The following is a 22614-nucleotide window of genomic DNA, read 5'->3' as shown; positions in this document are numbered from 1 at the left end:
CTTATTTTTATTTGAAAAATGCGCGTTTTGTTTAACAGATGCCGTCAAAAACCTAAACAGAAGCTTTACATGCGACTCATCGTCTGGGCAATGTGTGCTAAATGTTCCTGACGACCTCAAAAAATACACCCTGAATTGTACATATAACCAATTCAGCCCTGCGGATTATACGTTCAGTGTCGCCATCTGCACACCCACAACTGTGATGTGCTGGTTCGAGGAGTGCCCCAACCAGGGGAGCTTTTACGGGAACTTGTATGTTCCACCCAGTAAGTACAAATGTAACTTGCCAATTGTCATAAACGTGTTATTAAGAACAAGGTCCTACTCTTCCTTCATATGATCGCCATGTTATACTACGCTACTTTCGTGTTCTACAATTGATTTGTTTTGTATTATATTTGTGCATACCATGTTTGTATTCAGTAAAGTGTTGCTATCAATACATGTTTTAATTCTATAAAGGAATGCTAAGTTTACAATGTTTCATTTAACACTATATTGTAATACAATTCTCACTGCTGTTTCTTAGACTTAGGGCTTATTCACAGGAGCGTTTTCACGGCCGGACGATATACGCTTTCCCATTCCCTCCCCCTCGCCGGCTCACCTCCTCTTTGCTCCCCTCTGGCTGTTTGCAATGGGAGGGGGCAGAGCTAAGCTCCAGTCCCTCCCTGCAGCCAGCAATGGAAGGGGATGGTGCGGAGCTTGGCTCTGCCCCCATCCAGCCCCCTCCTATTGCAAACAGCCGGAGGGGAGGAGAGAAGAGGTGAGCCGGCGAGGGGGAGGGAAGGGGGAAGACAGCTCAGATGGTAGCATATATCAGCCCACTGTGAAAAAAGGGGAAAAAAATCTGCAGCACCATGCCCAATTAGCACTAGATCATTTAACTCCTTAAAGGGGCCTGCCAAGCAGCAGTGCCTGTTAATGCAGGGATAAACTGGGTTGGAACAGAAGCCACTGCTCAGACTTCTGTGTAGTGGCCGCCACTTGTAATTGCAGGAGCATCTCTCATTGAAATCAATGGGAGCTACGCTTGTAATTACAGGCGTAGCTCCAATTGAAATGATTGGACCCCAACCTGCAATTGCAAGCTTCCGCTCCAACCTTGTTGTGTCCCGGCACTGGCAGCCAGCGCTGTCTGCAAAACTCCTTTAAAGAGTGGATCTGCCTTGCCACATACCAATTTGCCATTGGGCTGTCACTGGAAGCAGCGCTTGGGGAACCCCGGTTTTCATCCTTGAACCTTCAAGCAGAGTCTGGCTTTTGCTGTGGGGTCCCAAGCTGTTACTTGCAGGGATAGTCTGGTTTGTATGGCTGCTGACTCTGCATGAGGCTGAAGTGCGGCACCTGATGGTGTGAATGGGGATCTCTCTGTAGAACTAACACTTTTCAGGGCTGGCAGCACAACAGCAATAATGGCATCCGAGCAATGGGCAGGGCAGGTAGAAGGAAAATATCAGAGTCAGTTTTTGTAGCTGAGGTGGTTTTTAATTCAAGAAATTTTATTGCATAAGGCCACTGTCACACAGGCGACAGGAAAAACGCTGCGTTTGTAACCGCAGCATTTTTTACTAGAGCAGAGCTGCTTTGTACAGCGTTCATTGTGAGCGTTCGCCTGCGCTTTTAGCGCAGTAATAATCCAGGCGAAGCAAGCCGATGACATCAGCACTTTCACTGAGAAAGAGAAACGCATGCCAGCGGCACAACCTGGATTGCCGTTTCCAGCGAGGCAGATAAGCAGGAGCCCAAATCAAGGATCCATCAACTGCAGCAAACTAAAGACATAATGTAACAGCATAAATGGTGCAAAAAATTTTTTTTTAAATTCTTCATTCCTCCATACGAATATGCGATGTTTCGTATGGAGGAATAAAATATTCTTTTTTACTTTTTTGCCCCATTCATGCTGTCACACTTTTTCTTCAGGTCACCCCTCTCACTGTCCCTCCCGGTGACATAGAACGCTGTGTTCAAAAGTGCGGTAAAACGTTGTACAGTGTTCTACCACATTTTTGACAGTGTTGAAAACGCTCCCCATTGATTTCAATGGGCCATGCATTATTAAAAGCGAGTCAACGCCTGAAAATAAAACAGACCGCACTACAAAATCGTGGCGTTGGAAATGCCACGTTCGAACAATAGTCGGAGAAGCCCGATTGAAATCAATGCAGGCCTTTAAAGCATTTAGCGCGGCATTTGAAACACCCCGCTAAATGCTGTAAGAAGCGGGCTGTGTGAGCGCCCTAACAGTCAGAGAACAGCAACTAATACACACCTACTGTGTCTTGCATCTCCTTGGAACTGTTACTTAGATTATAAATCTATAATGTTATTTAAGAGGAGCAGTGAATAGTGTAAAACAGAAAAAAAATCTGGTAGGAAAAATATTTTATTCTGCATTTCCCTCAAAATTTATTTTCCAAATTAATCACTAACCTATATGTGCCCCAGAATGGCACCAAGGGGAAGTACAACGAGTCCTGGAGAAAGCAAGGCCTCATACATCTGTGCCACAAGAAAAAGTCATGACTAGCGGAGTGCTGGGAAACAAAATCCCCCCAAATATTTTGGGCTTTAAGTGGTTAACGTGTTGATTTTTTATTTTTTTTGCAGACAGCAACACTTATACATTTCTGGGATTTAAAGCAGAAAAAAGAAGAATTACATTTGATTGGAACATTCCGAACGATAATTGTAATGTGACCGTGAAAACTAATTGTTCACGTGGTAGGTTGTATCTCTAATACAGGATCATTAATAGTATCATCATTAGCAGAAAGCTAGGCTAGGCTTATATTTCAGGAACCTGAGGCTGCAGTCACACGGGCGAGTGCAGCCCAATATCGTGACTGACAACAGGAGTTTTAATTCAATTTAATTTGTAATTTAAAAGCGCCTCGCATCACTTCTGTGAAATTGTGGTCTTGTGAAATTATAAAATGTTTTGCAAATAGTGCATTCCAGTAAGTCAGCTGCTGCAAAAGTAAATAAAGCCTTGGGGTGCATTAAAAGAGGTATAGGGGCGAGGGACAGCATCCCCAGCAGTAATAGTGACGTCCCACAGCAGCCCCAGCGGTAATAGTGACGTCCCACCGTGGCCCCAATTGGTAATGGTGACATCCAACAGCAGACCCTGTAGTAATAGTGACATTCCACAGCATCCCCCTTAGTAATAGTGACATCCCACAGTGGACCATGTAGTTATAGTGACATCCCACAGTGGCCCCCAGTAGTAATAGTGACATCCCACAATGGCCCCCAGTAGTAATAGTGACATCCCACAGCATCCCCCTTAGTAATAGTGACATCCCACAGTGGACCATGTAGTAATAGTGACATCCCACAGCGGCCCCCAGTAGTAATGGTGACATCCCACAGCAGCTCCTGTGTAATAGTGACATCCTACAGCGGCCGCATATACTTACCCCCTCCTCCTCATGGAAGCTGCTCCTCTGCCCGGCTCTGCTAGCGACGCTGATCCTTGGTGCATACTGTGACGTCAGTGTGTGCCGCCGGATGCCTCCTCCCCCCGCTCTCGTGGAACCTAAGAGGAGACATCAGGACATTAAAGTCACAGTGTGCGCTGGTATCACTAACGTGGTGAGCGGCTGATGGTGGCACGTGCCAGCAGGGAGCGCTCTGCGTGCCGCCTCTGGCATGCGTGCCATAGGTTCGCCACCACTGCCCTAAGGGCTCATTGCGATGCCCCTAGGACTTATTAACCTCAAGGCTGCCCTGTAGAATCCTCTTGGTCACTACAGTCTAAAAAAAAAAGTAAGGACTTACACTTCTCCTTCCTGCAAGATCAATTTCTGGCTTCAAGCAAGTACATAAAAAATGCAATTTTTCCCAAAGAATTTGACCCTGAAAACTCCTATAGGTCACTATGAAAATCACATGGCTGTAAGAAAAGTGGACATGAACCTCCATATTATGGCTCGCACCTTCCTCTATTCTTTTGAACTTAACCCAAATCACAATAAGTTTCTGTAGCATTAATTGTAAGAGCCACTTTCATAGAAATATTGGATGGAGAACCAAGTGCTGACGGCCCCACATTCGCCACAATGAAAGGTCCGCAGAACCCTGATCCTCTCCCATTAACTCTCCGAGACAACAAAGTCTTGCTGCAAGCTGTTTGTTCAAAAAAATGAATGGAGGTGTCAGTGCCCCGACACCCTGGAATACATCGTCTGTCATGTCTCTGCAATATGTTAGAAGTTTTTTTAAATGATAGTTACCTTTTAAAATAACTAAATTCTTTGTAAAACCGCAGATGAAACATCTTGAAATTGCAATGATATCTGCCTAATAATAGACATAATAATCAGTTCTACTGCATGGAAAAAAAAGTCACAATTAAGATGTATAAGTAAAATCACTTTTTAAACTTAGTTTCAGATGGAAAAAAAAATCAAGGTGGGAATGCTGTAGACGACCTGGAACCTTACAGAATGTACAACTGCACTTCACAGCTATTGTATAATGGCACAGTACTAAATAGTACAACTCAAATGGCAATGACCAAGATGGCCGGTAAGCTACCCTTTCTTAATAGTACAATGCAATGCAGTATTCAGTAAATAGCTTTTAATGACAAGTGATTGCGACTATGAATGTGTGAAACAGGGAAATGGTGACAACAAGAGGTTGTATAGAATGTCCTATGTTCACAGTGATGATATTTAGCTGCTTATACAGTAACTTGGGGCTAACTTTGTATTTGCAAGAATAAAGTAACTTTTTGCCAGGTCGATTGTCACTCCTGCAGCCCCCAGCCAATCATTGCAGCGCTTGATGAACCACTCACAGCTATTCAATGCAATGGCTGTGATTGCTTCATTGAGCGCGGCAGTGATTGGCTGAGCCGCGACACTCGAGAACCAATCAGAACAATCGCTTGCTTGTGGCGGGGTTTACAAACCCCGTTACCAGCAAGCGATGTTCTGTCAGCGGCTAAGAACTGCAAGGAAGCCTGACAGAGCTGCAGAGACCAGCAGGAGGGACCCAGACGGTGCCTGCTAGGTAAGTATGATAAGATATCCCCTGAAAATAAGACCCTGTGCCTGTTTTGGGGCAAAAATTAATATTTTTGGGGAAACACGGTAGAAGAGCTGAAATTTATATAGGGAAAATTACAATCACCTCATACATATACACATATGTTTTGGAATGGCCCAGCCAAAGTCCAAACCTGAATCCCATTGAATATCTGTGGGTTGAATGATGGGGAAAAAGTAGATTGTTTTTAAAATTTGCATAAGGCCAGAATGTAACAAAATGTAAAAAAAAAGTGTAAAGGTCTGAAGACTTTCCAGACTCACTGTACAGCTTTAAAGGGGTTGTAGCAAAATGGTGTTTGACTGGTGAGGTTCAGGGCTGAGACTCCCAACGATCCTGAAAATGTTGGTCCTGTGTCCTCCTCTTCTCATCTCTGCGGACTTGCTGTGGAAATTGAGTGCAGTGGTGGTCAGCTATCTCAAGAAATTCCATTGATGATAAATGGAGTAGCACAGTGCATGTGTATGTGCAACTGCCACTCCATTCAGTCTCTTTCTCACTGCGGGTGGTACAGTGAGCCTGCAGTGAGGAGGAGAGGGGCAAACAGGACCCCCAGTGTCAGGATTGTTGTGTGTCTCAGCAATAAGACCCTCACCAATCAGACTTTTACAACCTATCTTGTGAATAGGTGATAAATGACTATCTTCATACAAACCCTTTAAACGTATGCACATACAAAAATACAAATATCAGTTACAAATGAGAAATAAGCTATAAATTATAGTTTATGTCAGTAAGTAATAAATATTAAGTTGGTTTCACAGACAGTTTTTGTTTTTGTTTTTTTTAATTAAAGCCACAGTTTTTCTGGAGGCCAGAAGTGGATCCAGCAGGAAGTTGAAATATACGTCCTTCCCTTATAGTTCTCATTCCTTTTCAATCCACTTTTAACTCCAAAAAATGCATGAAAAACTGTTTTAAAAATTGCAAATGTTTTTTGGCAAAAAAAAAAAACTGTGTGAAACCACTTTTAAACAGTTTGACTTGACTTGAGTCCTCCACCCTTTTCCTCCTCATAAAAAAGTGAGCAGCCCAAATTCTGGTGAACAAGAATTTTTCATGCGCTATATGGTCAACTATTCATTTGAAAGTCTGCTATGTAATAATACTATTCCCACACAGCATACACAAAAGAGTGATTTCCTATGCAGGTCTCTGGAACACTAGGAATCTATGTAAGTATTACTTGGTATTAGTGTAGTATGTCTCCACCGGTGGTATGGGTTGGCCGGGCTCAGCTACAGGTAACGCCCAGGTTATGGACAAAAGCTCCTGATTGGTTGCTACACACACCTTCCCAGATTCCACGAGCTGACACACCCACATGCCCACATGGAACCCATGCAGTCGCCATTTTCCTCAGTGCTCTGCTCTGTGTTGTCCACCTGTGCAGCTGCCACCCTCTCCCCCTCCCCCCCTAGTGCTCTGCTCCATGCTGTACATGAAGAGGTACAACTGTGAGGTGACTTTTGACCCTGGCCGGGCACTCCTTCCCTGGATGGAAGTGAGGCCCCTGCGGGGGAGGGACAGCAGTACCAGAAATAGCGCAAGAGGAAAGCATCTCCCAGCAGCGGCCGTGGCTTTAATTTTTGCTTTATTACATGTTTGTGCCTGAGAGATGACAAACCTGGAATATACAAGGGGGAATCAGTGTAGTATGTCTCCACTCGGGAGCTTTTGTCAGTTTTGGTCATGACCTGGGCGTTACCTGTAGGTGAGCCCGGCCAACCCATACTTCCATATTACTTTAAGTTCAAAATGTTAAAAAAAAACAGATGTGTGCATATTTTCTAGATATAGTTTACATTTTTTTTATATGATTATGAAAACTGTTAATGTTAAAATAAACTCATATTTGTCTTATTCTGTTTCAGAACCAGAAGAAGTAGAAGATTTAAACTGTAGTACAACTAATACAACAGCTCGTGTGACCTGGAGGGAGCCAAAAAATATCAATGGCATATTGGAAGGATATTCGGTTCATATAGGAAATATAGGAAATAAAAACTCTGGTTTGTTTCCACCCCCTCATTCTAACCTTCTTGTGTGAATAGTGATATGTTATTTATGACGTGTTTTTATAAAGCTTACACTACGGTCTTATTCACGCAAGCGTTTTATGGCGGCTATTTTGCCGCGATAAAAAGCCGGCTAAAAACTTGCGACCATCTGAATCCAATGCATTCGTTCAGATGGGTGATATTCTGGAACGTAAAATCGGCCTGCCGGAAAAGATAGCACATATGGTGCCGATTCGATGGGAGACTGAGCTTCATAGGCTACTGAATATGGCAGACCAGGACACTACCTGAAAGACTCCAGCAATCTTATCAGGACCACATGATCCCTTTGCAAAGGTCCGATGGGTGACAGAGGCAGCCCCATCATTTGGCATGCAAATAAAGTCCATTAGTGACTGCCATATAACCACTAAGTGGTAAGGAGGGTAACCCTCAGATTTCCCCTTATGGTAAATGTGCATTTTTTTCCTTTACGTTTTTTGTAGTCCTGTTGTGCGCCCAACGCTTCCACACACTTGTATGTATATGTATTTGTCACTTTGTTCTTATAGGAGGTTTTACAGGTAGTAACCACCGGGATACACTGGGGTCAGAGTGGAAGCCACTGCTCCAACCCCTGTGTAGTGGCCAGTTCTCGTAATTGCAGGTGCAGCTCTTATTAAAATCAATGGGAGCTGCATTTGTAATTGCGGGTTTCACAGTAACAAACACATGCTTCAGCACTCATACACACTGAATACGTATCTACATAATAATCACAACTGTTGTCTACACGAGCCGCATAAAAATACAAAAGTTCTTAGCGCTCAATTTGATGAAATTCATCTGAGCCCCTCCTTCACATTAAGACAAAACTTAATGGATGGGCACCTAGCTTTACACACACCTCTCTTTGGGCTAGAGGCGCAGAGTGTTAAGGCAGCAGAAATGCAGTCCTAAGCTCTCACTCACAACCAGGGCTGCGGGTTCAATCCCCGCTTGGGTCAGGTAGCCGGCTCAAGGTTGACTCAGCCTTCCTTCCTTCCGAGGCCAGTAAATGAGTACCCAGCCTGCCTGTAAAGATGACTGGGAAAGGCAGTGGCAAACCACCCCACAAATTAGTCTGCGAAGAAAATGTTAAGATGTGACTGATGTCACCCTAGGAGTCATGGACTTTACCTTACCTCTTTGCGCTAAAATGTCTCCACATAAATCGAAAAGCTGAATACCTGGCTATTTACTATGACTGAACCACCTGCACTTTTGTCATGCAATCCATGACCAAAATGATGAGGAATTAAAGGGACTCTATCAGCTCAAACATGCTGTAGAAACTGCAGGCATCATGTTATAGAGCAGGAGGAGCTGAGCAGATTGATATATAGCTTTATGGGGAGGTTGCATTATAACTTGCATTTTATTCATTTATATCTCTGCTCATTCTGAGCTGAACAGTCCAATGGGCGGAGCTATTAGTGATTGACAGCTATCAGTGTATGACTGTGCATATAGGGAAGACTGTGTACCCTCTCACTGTTAACCTCCTGCGCTCATACATGTAGCCATTAGTGATGAGCGAGTATACTCACAAAGGCACATTACTTGAGCGAGTAGTACCTTAGCCGAGTATCTCCCCGCTAGGCTCTAAACATTCGGGGGGCCGGTGTGTGTGTGTGTGTGTGTGGTGGGGGGGGGGGGGGGGGTGGCGCAGAGTGGCGGAGGAGAGCGGGGAGGAACGGAGGGGAGATCTCTCTCTCCCTCTCTCCCCCACGCTCCCCCCTGCTCCCCGCCGAAACTCACCTGTCACCCGCAGCGGCCCCCAAATCTTTAGAGCTGAGCAGGAAGATACTCGGCTAAGGCACTACTCACTTGAGTAATGTGCCTTAGCGAGTATACTCGCTCATCTCTAGCAGCCATCAACATTGTAAGAGGTTAACAGCAAGCATCGGATTTCTCTCCGATCCCCACTTTAGCAGTGGAGAGCTATCTGTCAGTCACAGCCTGCTCCTGCTGCAGATGACATAGGCTCAGCTCCTAAGCCAGTGCCATATATAAGACGTAAATATACGTAATTTCACAGGCACCCCTTTCCACCCAGGACAAATATATCTATGGATATAGATCTGTATTAGAGATGAGCGAGCGTACTCGGAAAAGCACTACTCGCTCGAGTAATGTGCTTTATCCGAGTATCGCTGTGCTAGAGTCTGAAGATTCGGGTGCCGCTGCGGCTGACAGGTGAGTCGCAGCGGGGAGCAGGGGAGAGCGGGCGGGAGAGAGGGAGAGAAAGATCTTACCTCCGTTCCTCCCCGCTCTCCCCTGCAGCTCCCCGCTCCGTGCCTGCACCCGAATCTTCAGACCCGAGCACAGCGATACTCGGATAAAGCAAATTACTCGAGCGAGTAGTGCTTTTCCGAGTACACTCGCTCATCTCTAATCTGTATATATATATATATATATATATATATATATATATATAGATATATATATATAGATATATATAGATATATAGATGGGTATATATATATAATACTTTAGTTAGAACCAGTTAAAAAATATTCAATTCTATCATGTTTTGACCTTCTCTGCAATTTGATTTAGACACTTGCATATTTTGTCCACTGATGCCCCTATTTTGGGACAGTGTGGCAGGTCTTATTCCTAGGGTGCTGAATATCCAGTTTCCTAAGGGCTTATTTACACGAGTGTATATCGGACGGCGTTTTCACGGCCGGATGATATATGCTTCCATCTAAGCAGTCCTCCCTTCCCTCCCCATCACTGTCTCTCTGCCTCTCTCCTTCAGTCTGGCATTTGCAACCGCTTGGAGGGGAGGAGAGAGGCAGAGAGTCGGTGAGTGGGAGGGAAGGGAGAACTGCTTACATAGATGTGCATATTGGCTGGTCGTGAAATGCCGTCTGATATACGCTTGTGTAAATAAGCCCTAAGTTATATAAACTTCTTCTTCTGGAAGACAAACCCTATGGGATTAAAAATCAGGCCCACAAATTAGCTTAACCTATTTGCATGGCAGCAAGGATTCACATGCAATGGAACCCCCCTCTCTAGCGATATTTGCAGTCGAGGAAAGAGCATCACGCATGATGCTATGCACAAAAACTGTACACTATCAGGTCTGACACAATGAAGGGATTCCAAAAAACATGGCTGCCATCTGCCTGGGGTAGTATTCTACCTTTTCTGCATTTCATATATTTAGTTAATATATTTGGTTATTTGTGTCGTCTACTATAATGTAGGCCAGTTTGGTTTATTTAAATGACCTAGAGCGAATTAGAGGAGGTCATATCAACCATCTACTGTTTGGCTTTAGTATGCTAGCTGTATGGGGGTTGGGCACTGTCATGTGAAAACTTTTAATGCAGCCCCAATACAAATTATTTAATAACACTCTTCAGTAGAGTTTTTTGCAGTGGTGATGTCATCATCAAAACACTTACTTTTTAGAATTGTTTTGATGGGAACGCTACATGTAAGTGATAGTAATACTGCACCACATGTCACAGAAATAACTGTATAAAGCTTCAATTACTGTGTCATTTTCTTGTTAAAGTTTTTCAATAATCTGCTTTATTTTTCCTCATATTTTAGACTTTGTCGACAACATGACGCTCCTGAAAGATTTTACCAAACTGAAGCCTTATGAATTGTATCATGTAGATGTTACCGCATGCAATAACAGAAGCAGTTTATGTGGTCCACCTCAGTTCGTAGACTGCATGACAAAAGCAGGAAGTAAGTCTGCACTTGTCTTAATGCATTCAAATGACCTTACCCCGACATTTTCTCGTCCATTCGTACTTTTTAATATTCGTGAATTAAACATGAATTTACAAAAAGAATGAGTGATTATGTCCTGCACCATATATATATGAAACGCCTGCAGAAAAATCTGCTGTGGAACCTCTGCAGCATTTACGGAGCGTGTGACGCCACTCTAAGGCTAGTTTCACACAGGCGATCGCTTTTTTGCTGCGAGAAAATCACGGCAAAATCCCGTCTTTGTTCCCTGTGATTTTTGAGCGTCAGCAATACTTTTTAGAGAGAATAATCTGGCATCACATCGCTGCCGTCCGTGATAAAATCGCTTTTTTTTTTAATCGCAAAAGTCAATGGGACTTCCTAATTTTAAAATCACATGTTTGTTGCGTTGCGATGCGATTAAACGCACGCTCCATAGCGAAACCTGGGAGATAAAAAAATATTGCAGCAAGATAGAGCATGCCGCTATTTTTTATCTCTCAACATCGCATCAGTGAAAACATCGCAGATGGGAAGGAAACCATTGTAAGGCCTCCCTCACACGGGTGTTTCTGTACAGTGTTTAGTGCTGTACAACGCTCCCATTCACTCCATTGGGGCTGTTCACACAAGCGTCAAAACGCTGCCCTTTGACAGCGATGCATGTTCTATCTTTGGCCATTTTCAGCCCTGCGACGCCCATTGAAATGAATGGGCAACTTCGTACCACGTTTTTGGTAGCGCTAAACGTAAACGCCAGCTGAACGACAGGGCATCTTTTACTAGTGACAGGATTTGAAGACCCTGCCTCCAGCAAGAGATTGCTCTGATTGGTTCCTGGATCGCTGCCTGAGCCTATCAGAGCCAGCACTCGATGAACCAATCACAGCCATTCAATGAATGCCTGATTGGTGCATCCAGCACTCGCTGTGATTGGCTGCCTTCACTCAGTGGGCTCAGCCAATCAGAGCAATTTATGGCTGGAGGCGGGGTCTTCAAACCCCGTCGCTAGCAAAAGATCCTCTGTCAGCACTGAAAAGTGCCGGGAGCTCCGGAGAGCAGCCGCAGGGACCCGGACAGCGCCAGCTAGGTGAGTTTTGATTTTTTTTTTCAGCATCCTTGGCTGCATTTTCAGAATATTGTCAAAAATGCATGATAACTGAAAACTGCCATAAACGCACCATTGGAAAATGCTGCGTTTCTGCAAACGCTTGTGTGAAGGAGGCCTTAATCATTGGTTTCCTAAACTGCTATTAACTGACTAAGGGCTCCCACTTGCGTTTTTTTAGCGCTGCGTTTTTTGTTAACGCGATTGTCAATGGGATTTTCTAATGTTAAAAACGCAACGCAATGCACAATATCGCTGTGAGAAACTCACAGCTTTTTTTCCCCGCGATTTTTGAGCATCAGTGCCGCTTTTTCTCGTAAAAACATTGCTTTTTACGAGAAAATCACTTGCGATTTTCTCATGCCTTTTTTTCACGCCATTGTGCTGTGATTTCTTAACGAGAAAGTTAATAGGACTTTCTAATGTTAAAAACGCATTGCACGAAAATCGCTAAAAAAGAGGCTCCATAGGGAAACATGGGAGATTAAAAAAAAAACCCAGAAAGATAGGGCATGCCGCGATTTCTTATTTCCCACAACATTGCATGAGTGAAAACATCGTAAATGTGAAGGAAACCATTGAAAATCATTGGTATCACAATTCCGCTTTTCCACTCATTCCCGCATCGGACGGAAATCGCATGATTTTATCGCCAGTGTGAAACCACCCTAAGCGATCATTTTTCTTTCAGAGGAAAAAAAAAGATTTTTTACCAAAAAGTCTCTAATGAAAGGATGTTTATCTATAAGTCATCATTATATATAACCTGATACATTGATTTGGTGTCTCTCATCTTACAGCATGTTTGTTTTTCAGTACCCGATGGAGTTAAAAAACCGAAAGCAGAGGTTACACCAACGCATAATTCACTTACTATTAGCTGTACGACCCTTACAAATATCAATGGACCTAAAGGACAATATATACTTATTATAAATGACCAAAAATTCTCTAAAGCTTCTTGTGACTTTGTTGTACGTGATCTGAGCTACCTCACCGAGTATAGCTATGAGGTAAGGCATACTATCTTATGGGAGTACAAGGTTTGGCATAACCCACGGGGTCATTTGCACAACATGTAAATACACATTGTCGAAGACATCTCTCTACAGACACCCCATAGGAATGGTGCCTAGGACTCTCCCCCCCCCCCCCAGTGAGCGGGTCTTGTGATGAATCTGCCAGGTGGATCATGTTTTAGGACCTTTCTACTGTAGCTAGGAAAGTGTTGGGATCTTTCATAAATCATTCATGTCTGACTAACTCCTAACTCCCGCACTTTTCCTACAAAGTTTTAGGTGTCTAAAAAAATATGGCACAACAGCTTCATAAATATGGCGTCTAACACAAACTACATTATTTTTTTAATTTAATGCCACTGGCCTGCAAAACAAAACTTATTTTCTATCATAAGAATATTTAGTGGTGATTCTACTAGTATTTCCCCTGCTGACTTCAAATCTGTTGCCAGAATGTTTCCACCAGGAAGGGTTTTCTTGTGACACACATTCCAAGTTTTATGAAATTAGTACTTATGTAACATAGTATGTTAGGCCGAGTAAAGACAATACCCATCCAGTTCAGCCTGTTTTAACCCCCCACCTTGTTAATCCAGAGGAAGGCAAAAAAAAACCCCAACGAAGCAGAAGCCAGTTTACCCCATCTGGAAGAAAAAATTCCTTCCTGACTCCATAATGGCAGTCAGAATACTCCCTGGATCAGCATGATGTTAAATATGGTTTACCTAGAATCTTTTTGATGGCGATTGACAGGAATATGTTGCTTCTGGGACGTGCTTCATGGTGCAGCAATAGTCCGTCAAAATACTGGGACTCCACTCGTCTTGGTATCTCGGTTCCATCAGAGAAATCTGCTGATGGAAATTCTCGCCATGCCGATCACTCACAGCCGCAAGATTTTCTGGGAAGAAGTTCTGGTGGGAGTCCAAGAAGTGAAGTGTTAAGGACTAGAGATGAGCGAACGTACCCGTCCGAGCTTGATGCTCGTTCGAGTATTAGCGTGTTCGAGATGCTCGTTACTCGAGGCGAGTACCACGCGATGTTCGAGTTACTTTCACTTTCATCTCTGAGACGTTAGCACGCTTTTCTGGCCAATAGAAAGACAGGGAAGGCATTACAACTTCCCCCTGCGACGTTCAAGCCCTATACCACCCCCCTGCAGTGAGTGGCTGGGGAGATCAGGTGTCACCCGAGTATTTAAATCGGCTCCTCCCGCGGCTAGCCACAGATGCATTCTGACATGGATCAGGGAAAGTGCTGCTGATGCTGGAGCTGCTATAGGGAGAGCGTTAGGAGTTATTTTAGGCTTCAAGAACCCCAACGGTCCTTCTTAGGGCCACATCTGACCGTGTGCAGTACTGTTGAGGCTGCTGGGAGCTGTGTTGCACATTTTTTTTTTTTGTATATCGGCCGTGCAGAGCATTGCGTCCTCAGTCTGCAGTCATTGTACATAGTATTGGGCCAGTACTGGTGAGGCAGGGACAGTGAAAAAGGTGAAAGAGATATACTGTCTATATAGGCAGTGGGCTTTTTCAAACAAATTTTGGGAAAAAAACTATATTTGGGCTGCCTGTGACCGTCCTCAGTGTACAGCGTGTCTGCTGGGGGTAGTAGTCCTAATTAATACGCAGCTGAGCGTTACAGCAGGCTTGCGCAAAAGTGTTTCCTGGCTCTGCGGTGCCCGTTACATCACCGCCGTCATCCTGTCCACATTGAAACAGTATACATATATACATTGCCTACAGTATCTGTTTGCTGTCTCAGCTCTGCCGTTCAAAAAATAGAAGCAAAATACTTTAGGCCTACTAGTGGCGTCTGGCCACTTGACTGCTTCTGCGCTGTAATTTCCACTATCTCACTCATACGCACCTACGTCTCACTGCAGGCGTGCGCAAAAGTGTTTCCTGGCTCTGCGGTGCCCGTTACATCACCGCCGTCATCCTGTCCACATTGAAACAGTATACATATATATGCTGCCTACAGTATCTGTCTACTGTCTCAGCTCTGCCGTTCAAAAAATAGAAGCAAAATACTTTAGGCCTACTAGTGGCGTCTGGCCACTTGACTGCTTCTGCGCTGTGAATTCCACTATCTCAGTCATACGCACCTACGTCTCACTACAGGCGTGCGCAAAATTCTTTCCTGGCTCTGCTGTGCGTTCCGTAAGCGAAGTCAGCCTCCAACCACAGGCCAATAAGCGGCACATTTTATTACAGCGTTCTGTTTCTGCTCTACTCGTAATACACCATGCTGAGGGGTAGGGGTAGGCCTAGAGGACGTGGACGCGGGCAAGGACGCGGAGGCCCAAGTCAGGGTGTGGGCACAGGCCGAGCTCCTGATCCAGGTGTTTCGCAGCCGACTGCTGCGGGATTACGAGAGAGGCACGTTTCTGGCGTCCCCAGATTCATCTCACAATTAATGGGTCCACGCAGTAGACCTTTATTAGAAAATGAGCAGTGTGAGCAGGTCCTGTCATGGATGGCAGAAAGTGCATCCAGCAATCTATCGACCACCCAGAGTTCTACGCCGTCCACTGCTGCAACTCTGAATTCTCTGGCTGCTGCTCCTCCTTCCTCCCAGCCTCCTCACTCCATTACAATGACACATTCTGAGGAGCAGGCAGACTCCCAGGAACTGTTCTCGGGCCCCTGCCCAGAATGGGCAGCAATGGTTCCTCTCCCACCGGAGGAGTTTGTCGTGACCGATGCCCAACCTTTGGAAAGTTCCCGGGGTCCGGGGGATGAGGCTGGGGACTTCCGGCAACTGTCTCAAGAGCTTTCAGTGGGTGAGGAGGACGATGACAATGAGACACAGTTGTCTATCACTCAGGTAGTAGTAATTGGAGTAAGTCCGAGGGAGGAGCTCACAGAGGATTCGGAGAAAGAGCAGCTGGACGATGAGGTGACTGACCCCACCTGGTTTGCTAAGCCTACTGAGGACAGGTCTTCAGAGGGGGAGGCAAGTGCAGCAGCAGGGCAGGTTGGAAGAGGCAGTGCGGTGGCCAGGGGTAGAGGCAGGGCCAGACCGAATAATCCACCAACTGTTTCCCAAAGCACCCCCTCGCGCCATGCCACCCTGCAGAGGCCGAAGTGCTTAAAGGTCTGGCAGTTTTTCACTGAGAGTGCAGACGACCGACGAACAGTGGTGTGCAACCTTTGTCGCGCCAAGATCAGCCGGGGAGCCACCACCACCAGCCTCACCACCACCAGCATGCGCAGACATATGATGGCCAAGCACCCCACAAGGTGGGACGAAGGCCGTTCAGCGCCTCCGGTTTGCACCACTGCCTCTCCCCCTGTGCCCCAACCTGCCACTGAGATCCAACACCCCTCTCAGGACACAGGCACTACCGTCTCCTGGACTGCACCCACACCCTCACCTCCGCTGTCCTCGGCCCCATCCACCAATGTTTCTCAGCGCACCGTCCAGCCGTCGCTAGCGCAACTGTTTGAGCGCACGCGCAAGTACGCCGTCACGCACACGCACGCTCAAGCGTTAAACGTGCACATAGCCAAATTGATCAGCCTGGAGATGCTGCCGTATAGGCTTGTGGAAACGGAGGCTTTCAAAAGCATGATGGCGGCGGCGGCCCCGCGCTACTCGGTTCCCAGTCGCCACTACTTTTCCCGATGTGCCGTCCCAGCCCTGCACGACCACGTCTCCCGCAACATTGTACGCGCCCTCACCAACGCGGTTACTGCCAAGGTCCACTTAACAACGGACACGTGGACAAGCACAGGCGGGCAGGGCCACTATATCTCCCTGACGGCACATTGGGTGAATTTAGTGGAGGCTGGGACCGAGTCAGAGCCTGGGACCGCTCACGTCCTACCCACCCCCAGAATTGCGGGCCCCAGCTCGGTGGTGGTATCTGCGGCAGTGTATGCTTCCTCCACTAAACCACCCTCCTCCTCCTCCTCCTCCGCAACCTCTGTCTCGCAATCAAGATGTGTCAGCAGCAGCACGTCGCCAGCAGTCAGTGTCGTGCGGCGTGGCAGCACAGCGGTGGGCAAGCGTCAGCAGGCCGTGCTGAAACTACTCAGCTTAGGAGAGAAAAGGCACACGGCCCACGAACTGCTGCAGGGTCTGACAGAGCAGACCGACCGCTGGCTTTCGCCGCTGAGCCTCCAACCGGGCATGGTCGTGTGTGACAACGGCCGTAACCTGGTGGCGGCTCTGCAGCTCGGCAGCCTCACGCACGTGCCATGCCTGGCCCATGTCTTTAATTTGGTGGTTCAGCGCTTTCTGAAAATCTACCCACACTTGTCAGACCTGCTCAGAAAGGTGTGCCGGGTCAGCGCACATTTCCGCAAGTCCAAGACGGACGCTGCCACCCTGCGGACCCTGCAGCATCGGTTTAATCTGCCAGTGCACCGACTGCTGTGCGACGTGCCCACACGGTGGAACTCTACGCTCCACATGTTGGCCAGACTCTATGAGCAGCGTAGAGCTATAGTGGAATACCAACCCCAACATGGGCGGCGCAGTGGGAGTCAGCCTCCTCAATTCTTTACAGAAGAGTGGGCCTGGTTGGCAGACTCTTGCCAGGTCCTTGGAAACTTTGAGGAGTCTACCCAGATGGTGAGCAGGGATGCTGCAATCATTAGCGTCACCATTCCTCTGCTATGCCTCTTGAGAAGTTCCCTGCAAAGCATAAAGGCAGACGCTTTGCGCTCGGAAACGGAGGCGGGTGAAGACAGTATGTCGCTGGATAGTCAGAGCACCCTCATGTCTATATCTCAGCGCATTGAGGAGGAGGAGGAGGAGGAGGGGGAGGAGCATGAGGAGGAGGGGGAAGAGACAGCTTGGCCCACTGCTGAGGGTACCCATGCTGCTTGCCTGTCATCCTTTCAGCGTGTATGGCCTGAGGAGGAGGAGGAGGAGGATCCTGAAAGTGATCTTCTTAGTGAGAACAGCCATGTGTTGCGTACAGGTACCCTGGCACACATGGCTGACTTCATGTTAGGATGCCTTTCTCGTGACCCTTGCGTTACACGCATTCTGGCCACTACGGATTACTGGGTGTACACACTGCTCGACCCACGGTATAAGGAGAACCTTTCCACTCTCATACCCGAAGAGGAAAGGCGTTCGAGAGTGATGCTATACCACAGGACCCTGGCGGACAAACTGATGGTAAAATTCCCATCCGACAGCGCTAGTGGCAGAAGGCGCAGTTCCGAGGGCCAGGTAGCAAGGGAGGCGCGGAGATCAGGCAGCATGTACAGCACAGGCAGGGGAACACTCTCCAAGGCCTTTGCCAGCTTTATGGCTCCCCAGCAAGACTGTGTCACCGCTCCCCAGTCAAGGCTGAGTCGGCGGGAGCACTGTAAAAGGATGGTGAGGGAGTACGTAGCCGATCACACGACCGTTCTCCGTGACGCCTCTGCCCCATACAACTACTGGGTGTCGAAGCTGGACACGTGGCCTGAACTCGCACTGTATGCCCTGGAGGTGCTTGCTTGTCCTGCGGCTAGCGTCTTGTCAGAGAGGGTGTTTAGTGCGGCTGGGGGAATCATCACGGATAAGCTTACCCGCCCGTCAACCGACAGTGCCGTCAGGCTTACACTCATCAAGATGAACAAAGCCTGGATTTCCCCAGACTTCTCTTCTCCACCAGCGGACATCAGCGATACCTAAGCAATACGTAGGCTGCACCCGCGGATGGAAGCATCGTTCTCTATCACCATCAAAAACGGGGACCTTTTAGCTTCATCAATCTGTGTATTCTATTCATCCTCCTCCTCCTGCTCCTCCTCCTGAAACCTCACGTAATCACGCCGAATGGGCAATTTTTCTTAGGCCCACAAGGCTCAGTCATATAACTCTTGTAAACAATGTTTATACGTTTCAATGCTCATTAAAGCGTTGAAACTTGCACCTGAACCAATTTTTATTTTAGCTGGGCTGCCTCCAGGCCTAGTTACAAATTAAGCCACATTAACCAAAGCGATTAATGGGTTTCACCTGCCCTCTTGGTTGGGCATGGGCAATTTTTCTGAAATACATTTGTACTGTTGGTACACCAATTTTTTGGGGCCCTCGCCTACAGTGTAATCCTAGTAATTTTTAGCCCACCTGCATTAAACCTGACATTACCTCAGCTGTGCTGGGCACTGCAATGGGATATATTTATGTACCGCCGGTGGGTTCCAGGGAGCCACCCATGCTGTCGGTCCACACGGAGTTGTAACTGCATGTGTCCACTTCTAAAGAACCCCAGTCTGACTGGGGCATGCAGTGTGGGCCGAAGCCCACCTGCATTAAACCTGACGTTAGCTGTGCTGTCCAGGGCACTGCAATGGGATATATTTATGTACCGCCGGTGGCTTCCAGGGACCCACCCATGCTGTCGGTCCACACGGAATTCCCATTGCGGAGTTGTACCTGCCTGTGACTATTTATAAAATACCGCGGTCTGACTGGGGAATGCAGACACTCTGACAGAATGAATACTGTGTCGGCACATGGATTACCCATTGCTATGCCCACGTGTGCAGCTCCTGATGGCGGTGGCAAAGGATTATATTTCTCATTGCTTCTGTACAGCATTGTGGGCTATCGCCCCGCCCCTTTTAAAGAGGGTCGCTGCCTAGCCGTGCCAACCCTCTGCAGTGTGTGCCTGCGGTTCCTCCTCATGGCAGACGCACTTATAAATAGACATGAGGGTGGTGTGGCATGAGGGCAGCTGAAGGCTGTGCAGGGACACTTTGGTGTGCGCTGTGGACACTGGGTCGTGCGGGGGTGGATTGGGCAGCATGTAACCCAGGAGAAGTGGCAGCTGAGTGTCATGCAGGCAGTGATTGTGCTTTGTTGGAGGTAGTGTGGTGCTTAGGTAAGGTATGCATTGCTAATGAGGGCTTTTCAGAAGTAAAAATTGTTGGGAGGGGGGGGGGCCACTCTTGCCGCTATTGTGGCTTAATAATGGGACCTGGGAACTTGAGATGCAGCCCAACATGTAGCCCCTCGCCTGCCCTATCCGTTGCTGTGTCGTTCCCATCACTTTCTTGAATTGCCCAGATTTTCACAAATGGAAACCTTAGCGAGCATCGGCGAAATACAAAAATGCTCGAGTCGCCCATTGACTTCAATGGGGTTCGTTACTCGAAACAAACCCTCGAGCATCGCGAAATTTGCGTCCCGAGTAACGAGCACCCGAGCATTTTGGTGCTCGCTCATCTCTATTAAGGACATATTGCACCCCATAGCTCTGTATGATTTCACAAGACCACAATAGTTTTCTGCTTTATGATTTCCAAGAAAAGAAGAAGAGACATTTTTGAATGACGACCAGGCTGCTTTTTGCAATCAATTCAACAGTTCCTGAAATTTTTCATCATCCATCACTGGTCTTATTGGTGGTCGTATAAAAACTCCTTCTTTCGGTTTCTCATCACCAACTTTGGGGAATTTAGATTTCGAATGCAGAAATGTTGCAGAATTTCTATCCATAACTTTTACAAATTGTTTCATCAGTCCCTGTTTTATATTCAGTTCAGGCCAATACACTTTTTCTGGATTCACTAAAGGTACAGGTGACACACTTTTTGTCCAGGAATAAGAGATTCACATTTAGGCCATTGTTTTTGACTATAGTGAGACTTCCCATCCCTGCTGTCCCATTCTCATAAGAAATAGCAGAATTTGCCAAGTTGTATTCCAAGAAATGTCACAAATACTGGGCTCTGCCTGTACTGCTGCTACTGAAATGTTACAAGGGTCTGCCAATACTGCTGCTACATAAATGTTACAGGGGTCTGCCTATACTTCTGCTAATGAAATGTTACTGGGGTCTGTCTATACTGTTACTACAGAAATGTTAATCGGGTCTCCCTAGACTTCTGCAACATAACTGTTACTGGGGTCAGCTTATACCTTTGCTACAGGAATATTACAGGGGCCTGTGTATACTATGGGTGCACTAAGTCTTCCCATCGTGGTGTTCTACCTATCTGGCCCAACCCCCCCTTCCCCCGACTGACTAGGACATGGATTGTGGGCCGAGGCCAACATGTATTTTCTCTCACATTACCACAGCTATCCGGGGAACTGCAATGGGATTTCTTTATGTACCGTCTGTGGGTTCCTGCTAGCCACCCATGCTGTGGGTGCACACAGACTTCCCATTGAGGTGTTTTACCTGTCTGTCCCCAAAACACTGACAGACTTGTGTAGGGTGCAGAGTGCAGATGGTTTACCCCTTGCGTTGTCGATGAGGTATCCGACACCCAAACAGAATGAGAAGTGTGTGGACAATACTTCCCACACCGAGTATTGCTGCATTGTGGAGATGTGTAGAAGTGCTGGGCTGGCAGCGGAGTCCCCTTTATGCCCACGTTTGCAGCTCCTGGCAAAGGATTGGAATGAAGATGGAAGGTCAATCTATTATCAATTCTCAACAGCATTCTGGGCTATCGCCCACCCTTTTCAGAGAGGGTCGCTGCCTGGCCCTGCCAACCCTCTGCAGTGTGTGCCTCCGGTTCCTCCTCATGGCAGACGCACTTATAAATAGACATGAGGGTGGTGTGGCTGTGAGGCCAGCATGTGGCATGAGGGCAGCTGAAGGCTGTGCAGGGACACTTTGGTGTGCGCTGTGGACACTGGGTCATGCGGGGGGGTTGGGCAGCATGTAACCCAGGAGAAGTGGCAGCGGAGTGTCATGCAGGCAGTGATTGTGCTTTGTTGGAGGTAGTGTGGTGCTTAGCTAAGGTATGCCTTGCTAATGAGGGTTTGTCCGAAGTAAAAATTGTTAGGGGGGGGGGCACTCTTGCCGCTATTGTGGCTTAATAGTGGGACCTGGGAACCTGAGATGCAGCCCTGCATGTTGCCCCTCGCCTGCCCTATCCGTTTCTGTGTCGTTTCCATCACTTTCGTAGGTTTTGCAGATTTGCACAAATGAAAACCTTAGCGAGCATCGGTCATATACAAAAATGCTCAAGTCGCCCATTGACTTCAATGGGGTTCGTTACTCGAAACGAACTCTCGAGCATCGCGGAAAGCTCAACTCGAGCAACGAGCATCCAAGCTTTTTAGTGCTCGCTCATCTCTACTTCTCACGTATAATAAAATAAGGTGTAGATATAATTGATTGGTCGTGTCATCTAACATCATTTTTCATTGACTTTGCAGATCTATTACAATAATACAGTATATTCAGGACCACGTTTTATAGGAACTATAACGACAAAGTGTGAGTACAATGAATATTCAATTTCCCATAATGCTAATATTGTTTTTCACGTCAAGGCTCAGCAAATTCATTTCAACAAAATTCTTGGAATTGAAAAAGATTAAATAAATAAAGTATAGCGCTACAACATATGCAGTATGCAGGCATGGGACTAAAAGTTGCTTTGGCCTATTGCAAAGTTTTGAGTGCATTCCCTCAGAACATTTACCATCTCTGAAAGTTGCAGTGATTCGGGAGGGGTATCATCCCTTCTTGAGGAGAGCAACTAGAAGGTCAGTGAGTAGACTTTTAAGGCCATGCTCCTCTGGGAAATATATGCAAATAAGGAGGATGGAACAGTACCTCTACAGCGGCACCTATTGGATGGCAGCATTCCTGCAAATCAACGTCCGACCCTTTATACAGGTCTTTATAACAATGATTGGGAATTGGAAACCAAGCGAGAATCCATACACAGAGAGCTACAGTGAG

The 22614-nt window shown here is 46.7% G+C and overlaps 1 protein-coding gene across 1 annotated transcript in view; it reads left to right on the top strand.

The window, feature by feature from the left end:
* Positions 1 to 22614, top strand: part of PTPRC (protein tyrosine phosphatase receptor type C) — a 159989-nt gene that overhangs the window by 106554 nt on the left and 30821 nt on the right. The window contains exons 9-15 of the mRNA XM_066597175.1: positions 39 to 269; positions 2617 to 2730; positions 4399 to 4539; positions 6939 to 7076; positions 10677 to 10820; positions 12751 to 12947; positions 22083 to 22143. Coding sequence (XP_066453272.1) covers positions 39 to 269; positions 2617 to 2730; positions 4399 to 4539; positions 6939 to 7076; positions 10677 to 10820; positions 12751 to 12947; positions 22083 to 22143 — 1026 coding nt within the window. The remainder of the gene's footprint in view (positions 1 to 38; positions 270 to 2616; positions 2731 to 4398; positions 4540 to 6938; positions 7077 to 10676; positions 10821 to 12750; positions 12948 to 22082; positions 22144 to 22614) is intronic.

The sequence above is a fragment of the Eleutherodactylus coqui genome, chromosome 3 (assembly GCF_035609145.1).
Source record: "Eleutherodactylus coqui strain aEleCoq1 chromosome 3, aEleCoq1.hap1, whole genome shotgun sequence".
Classification (NCBI taxonomy): Eukaryota; Metazoa; Chordata; class Amphibia; order Anura; family Eleutherodactylidae; genus Eleutherodactylus; species Eleutherodactylus coqui.
The sequence above is the reverse complement of the archived record's forward strand: the minus strand, read 5'-3'. Positions and strand labels throughout refer to the sequence as shown.